Here is a 6,188-nt window from a genome sequence, read left to right as displayed (position 1 = left end):
TTTCCCTCCAAGTCATTGCCATTCTGGTGAAAGGGGCAGTCGATGGCCGGCTCCCAGTCAAAGGCACTGAGCAGTTAACTTCATGTATAAATACAGTACATCACACTTAGTATGAGGGCCATATAACACCATAGGAACAGGGGACCATTCAACCCTTGAGTCTGTTATTCAGTTCAATTATAGAATCATAGAATCCATGCAGTGTAGAAGGAGGCCATTTGGCCCCTCAAGCCTGCTCCGATTCTGTGGTGGGCAGGGCAGAAGAATTCTGCCATCTTGCATCAGATCAACCATTTTAAATAGAATACATGAAAAAAAGAAAAAATCTATTTATAAAGAACTTACACATTCTCAGGAATCTCACACCACCCCATGAGCTATGAACTACCAGTGAAATGTAGTTGCTGTTGTTACAGAGGGAAATCTGGCAGACAGTCTGAACATCAACGATAAATGGCCACTGAACCTTTTTTGGTGCTGCTAGCTGAGGGAGGAATGTTGGCCAGGATGCCAGGTGAACATGACTAGTGCCATGGATCCTTTATACCCACCTGGTTATTTTTAGCTATAGTTGCCTGGGGAAACTATACAAACGAGATAAGACACAGCTTACCTCTTTCAGCTATATGGACAGTCTGTGTTTTGATGTGAGCTGGTTAACACAACAGCGACACTGTAGCACATCCCTGGTATACGTTTCTACCATTTGTTTACTGACAAAATACAATCAATTTTTCTTTTTTACACCCTACCCGCACATTGCCAAATGTTCAGATGGCACCCATCCTGTTGGGACTGTACCCAGCTGCCTTGACATGAGGCAGATGGAGTGAAATGAAGCCTAAAGATTCAACCCAGACCAAGAGGGAGAGTTTTTGCCCCCAGTTGAGACGTATTAAGATATTAAAATATTTATTCCTCGGCACATGTCTTTGTTTTTCTTTCTTTATTTAATTAACCAATTTACTTCCGCCCTTTCTTCTTTGGACTGCCAGGCCAGGCAAAGCCTCGAAAGGCTAAACTGTCCCCCACATTGTGCGAGATGTAGTACAGGTTGAACATGGCTGCCGGACTCAGAATATCCAACTCAGTTTCGGATTTGGAACCTTTCTCCTTCTTGTCCCTCTTCTTCTTCTTCTTGCCACCCCCAGCTTTCTTGCCGCCCTTTCCCTTCTTACTGCCGGCACTGCTGGCCTTTCCCTTTGTCTTGCCGCTTTTAGTGGGCTGCAACAGAAGCAGACAAATTCAGCTTCAATCCAACCAAATGGTCACTCACCGCAGAAGGTGTCTAATGCCACGCGTCCCAACACCTGCGCCACCCCCGCCTCCCCCCCGCCAAAACAACTGGTAGCCAATGCCACTCTGCCAACCTCCAACCCTGTTGAGCAACCAAGACATGGGCAGTGTGAGGTGCCATGGGAGCCTGTGGTTTTACGCTGCTTGGAATTTGAAAGAAAGAGATGGGGAGGGACGTCATCAATCAGCCACTGGTCAAACAAAGAGGTGGATAGAGATTAGACGAGCCATCCCTTCTCATCCCAACAGAGGCACAGCACTTAGTGACATGAGAGAGAGGAAACTGCTGGAAGCTTGCCCCTATCAATGTGTAAACACCCTTAAAACAGAGAAGATGAATCAATACTGTACCATTGTGAAATTGTATGGATCGTATGGGGTGTAACTTCCTAATCTTGTTCAAAGGGATCCATTTCCTAGAGGAAAAGAACAATTGGACAGTAACCGTTGACAACCAAAATCCAAATAAATCCATTAGTAGCATTACCACAACAGCATTTTGTTGGTCACCGCCTCCACCTCAGCCTATCTACTGCTGAAACCCTCCTCTATATCAACTTTGGACTCAATTATCCCAGTGTTCACCAGGATGGTAATCCCATCCCCAGCCAACATTCAAAAGGCTGTTCTCCAAACTTTATTCCATATAACAACTCATGTTTGCCCTTCATGCTGACCTCGCTGGGCTAGAGCTGATCGCCCAAAGCCTGTAATTTAAAATAGTCACCATTGATCAGAAGCCAACTTCAACCAGTCATACAAATACTGAGGCTACGACAGCAGGTCAGAAGCTGGGAATCCTGCGGCGGTTAACTCACCTCCTGACTCCCCAAAGCCTGTCCACCATCTACAAGGCACAAGTCAGGAGTGTGATGGAATATTCCCCACTTGCCAGGATGGGTGCAGCTCCAACAACACTCAAGAAGCTCGACACCATCCAGGACAGAGCGGCCCCCTTTGATTGGGACACCTTTCACAAAGATTCTTTCACTCCATTACTAGGGCACAGTGGCAGCAGTGTGTACCATCTACAAGATGCACTGCAGGAACTCACCAAGGTTCCTTGAAGGACAAGAGCAGCAGATACCTGGGAACACCGCCATCTGCAAGTTCCCCTCCAAGTCACTCACCATCCTGACTTGGAAATATATAACCATTCCTTCACTGTCACTGGGTCTAAACCATGGAGCTCCCTCCCCAGCACTGGGGGTGTACCTCAGGTACTGCAGCGATTCAAGGACGTGGCTCACCACCATCTTTTCAAGGGCAATTAAGGGTAATACTATTATTACCTGACCTGCATTTACAAAGCCCAGGCAGCGACACCCACATCCTGTAAATGATTTTATAAAATCCATGTTAATGCTTCCCACCATCCTCTCCACCTCCTTCTAACTCCATCAATACCCATCTCTTCTCCCTAATGTGTTACTCTGGCTTTCCTTAAATGCATCTGGGCCATTGGTCTCAACTATCCCCTGCGTGAAGTCCCACATTCTCAGCACTGTCTGGGTAAAGAGGATTCTCCTGAATTCCCTATTGCATTTCTAACTGTTGCTATTTTATATTTCTGCTCCCTAAGGTGCCGCTGCTAAATGGAAACATCTTACCCATGTCATGAGGAATATTAGTGGCAGCCTTATTCACTGACCAGCAAGGGTTTTGTTCTAACCATTACAGTCTAGATCACTGGGTCTGAAATACTTACTGGATGCGCCTCACGGGGTGGCGGTGGATATGTCCAGCGTTCCCTCTCCGATCGAACTGTCTCCGACCTGTAGCAGAAGGAGTTCAGGTCACAGGAGGGACCAAGACAAACAAAGAGGCAGCGCCGGCTGAGGAAGAGCGTCTGCGGGGTTTGCAAACACCTTGTCTCTGCCTCAGAAACGGATTTGCTGGAGTTCTGTTTGCTGCTGGAGCCGGGAAATGTGGAAGGAACTCTGCTCTCTGTAGCAGAGATTTACTGAGCACTCACCTTGTCCGGAGTCTGAATCAGAGCCAGTCACAAACTCTCCCTGAGAACTCGAGTGGAAATGAATTGTTGACAACCCGTCTCCTTAGAAACACTTTCAGAAAGGCGCCACATTCACAGATTCCGCCTGGCAATTGGCTGAAGTCATTGAATGCCCTGGCAGGAGGGCATCTGAGGGGTAAATGCCTCCGGGTGCAGGGTCCGGGGGCAGACAGGATGAGCCAAATGGCCTCCTGCACCGTAACAATTCTGGGATTGTCATAAAATCCTATAAAAATGCAACCTGCTGATGGGAGAGATAAGTAACTTCAATCTGGAAATGTCCCAGCCGAGGATCATTGGTGATTCCCTGAGTTCAGGCAATTGTTAACACCCTGGGTCACTGTCCCTGGGATCAATAGCCCTGTGACTACAGAGAGGACACCGGCAATGGGGCCAATTGAGTAGAGAAGTGTGAGCAATAAGACTGGGACTCAGGTGCCCAGCTCCAGTTCAAGGCGCTCAGTAGACACAGAGATGTATACAGGAGCTCCCAGCTGGTGGTGTCCATCCCCCTCCCAATCCAAATACCTCCTCCCGATCCTGTCCCTGTCATTAGGGAGTCAGAGCAGGGAGGTTCCCTGGGGAACCCTCAATCTCTGCTCCTTTCTCTAATTATCCCCTCAAGGGACGCAGAAAGCACTAGAATATATATTACCGTCACCCTCTGTATGTGAACCTTGGGGAGGTGCTGGGGACTGCAATTGAATGCGCGTCAGGATAAACCGAGAATCTTTGCTTTGTTCCCATCTGTCGAACAATTTAGCTCCCCTTAGCACTGTGAAAATGCAAGGTAACAGAGAATGCAGTTGCATCTCTGTGGAGAAGGTGCCTTCGAATTCTATGCGTGAGAGAGAACCTGCTGGATGTCACAAAAACGAGGTTTTGTTCTATTCTGCAACGATTACTCTGAATGCCTAGTCCGAAGGGTCGCGATGGTTGGAGGTCAATCATCTCAGTCCCAGGGTATCACTGCAGCAATTCCTCAGAAGAGTGTCCCAGGTCCGACCATCTTCAGACCAACCACCTCCAGCATAAGGACGGAATGGGGATGATTGGTGATTATTGCACCCAGTTCAGTAGCATCTGCAACTCCTCAGATAAGGGGGGCAGTCCTTGCATGTAGCAAGATCTGGACAATAATCAGGCTTGGGCTGGCAAGTGGCAAACAACAATGATCATCTCCAAAACGTGTGATTAACCATCTCCCCGTGATGTTCAGCTGCTGAATTTCACCACTGTCAACATCCTGAGGGGTTAGCACTGTCTAGAAACTGATCTGGGCAAGCCAGATATTTGCGGTGCTGACAAAAGCAGCTCAGAGACTTAGAATGGTGTGCTAAGTAAGTAACTTGCCTTCTGACTCGCCAGAGTCTGACCTGCATTTACAAGGCACAAGTCAAAAGTGTGGTGGAACGTTGCCTGGATGAGCGCAGCTCCAACAACACTCAAGAAGTTTGAGTGCAAGAAGCAACCTGCTTGATCGGCATCCCGTCCACCACTCCAAACGTCCCTCTATCCACTACAGGGGAAGCAGAGTGTAACGTCTACAAGACACACTGCTGCAATACGTCAATTCTCCCTTAACAGCACATTCCAAACCAGAATCTCTCCCAGCTATAAGGACAAGGGTAGCAGTCACATGGGAACATCATCAGTTTTCTTTCGAGACCACACATTAGTTTGACTCCATAGAATCATAGAAACCCTACAGTACAGAAAGAGGCCATTCGGCCCATCGAGTCTGCACCGACCACAATCCCACCCAGGCCCTACACCCATATCCCTACATATTTACCCACTAATCCCTCGAACCTGCACATCTCAGGACACCAAGGGGCAATTTTTTTAGCATGGCCAATCAACCTAACCAGCACATCTTTGGACTGTGGGAGGAAACCGGAGCAAACCCACGCAGACACAGGGAGAACATGCAAACTCCACACAGATAGTGACCCAAGCCGGGAATCGAACCCAGGTCCCTGGAGCTGTGAAGCAGCAGTGCTAACCACTGCACTACCGTGCCGCGATTTGGAACTAGGTCACCGTTCCTTCACTGTTACCAGGTCAAAAACCTGGAACTCCTTCCCACCAGCACTGCGGGTGCACCTACACCACATGTACCAACTTGCCATCACCTTCACAAGGGCAATTAAGGAAGGAAGGAAGGAAGCAACACTCACACCCCATTACTTAATTAAAAATTAATGGAGCATTACTCTGCAGTAATTTCTTTATTAAGTCAAGGAAAAGCCAGCATTTATTACTCATCCAGTTATAGTAGAGAAGGTGATGACCTGCTATCTTTGAACCACTGCAGTTCATGTGGTTCTCACACAGTGTTGGGGAGTTCCAGGATATTGACCCATCAACAGTGAAAGGCTGGCTGATGTATTTCTACATCAGAATGGTATGTGACTTAGAGGAGAATATGTCGGTGGCGGTTTTCCCTTTGTCTTTCTCGGTGGTATAGGTTGTGAGTTTGGAAGGTGTTGCAAAAGGAACCTTGGTGAGTTGCTGCAGCATATCTTGCACGTGTTGTGCTGATGATGGAAGGAATGAATGTTTAAGGTGGTGGATGGAGTGCTGAAGCAGTGGGTTGCTTTCCCCTGGGATGATTGAGCTTTGAATATTGTTGAAGCTGCATTCACCCAGGAAAGTACAGAGTATCCCATCATACTGCTTTCACAATGATGGGCAGGAGGTGAGCTGGCTGCTGTTGAATATCCAGCCTCTGATCTGCTCAGCACCACAGTATTTATGTGGCCGGTCCAGTTGACTTTCTGGTTGATGATAACCCCTCAGGACGTTACTGGTCAGAGGATTTGTGATGGCAATGCCATTGAATGTCATGGGGAGATGGTTGGACTTTCACCACTTG

The 6,188-nt window shown here is 47.8% G+C and overlaps 1 protein-coding gene across 2 annotated transcripts; it reads right to left on the bottom strand.

Annotated features, from left to right (window-relative positions):
• Nucleotides 1-954: 954 nt before the first annotated feature.
• On the bottom strand, nt 955-3,346 carry smkr1 (small lysine rich protein 1). Of its 2 annotated transcripts, XM_078234738.1 has the most exons (4): nt 3,272-3,346; nt 3,005-3,071; nt 1,648-1,712; nt 955-1,224 (listed from the first exon to the last, which is right to left on the bottom strand). In XM_078234738.1, exons 3-4 carry the CDS (start codon nt 1,648-1,650, stop codon nt 964-966), a joined length of 264 nt encoding a protein of 87 aa, XP_078090864.1. In that variant the 5' UTR covers nt 1,651-1,712; nt 3,005-3,071; nt 3,272-3,346; the 3' UTR covers nt 955-963. The 2 variants fall into 2 exon arrangements, with proteins under 2 accessions (XP_078090864.1, XP_078090863.1); XM_078234737.1 differs by lacking the exon at nt 3,272-3,346 and having other exon boundaries at nt 3,005-3,248.
• Nucleotides 3,347-6,188: the final 2,842 nt, after the last annotated feature.

The sequence above is a fragment of the Mustelus asterias genome, chromosome 19 (assembly GCF_964213995.1).
Source record: "Mustelus asterias chromosome 19, sMusAst1.hap1.1, whole genome shotgun sequence".
Taxonomy (NCBI): Eukaryota; Metazoa; Chordata; class Chondrichthyes; order Carcharhiniformes; family Triakidae; genus Mustelus; species Mustelus asterias.
This window is presented reverse-complemented; position numbering and strand designations above follow the sequence as displayed.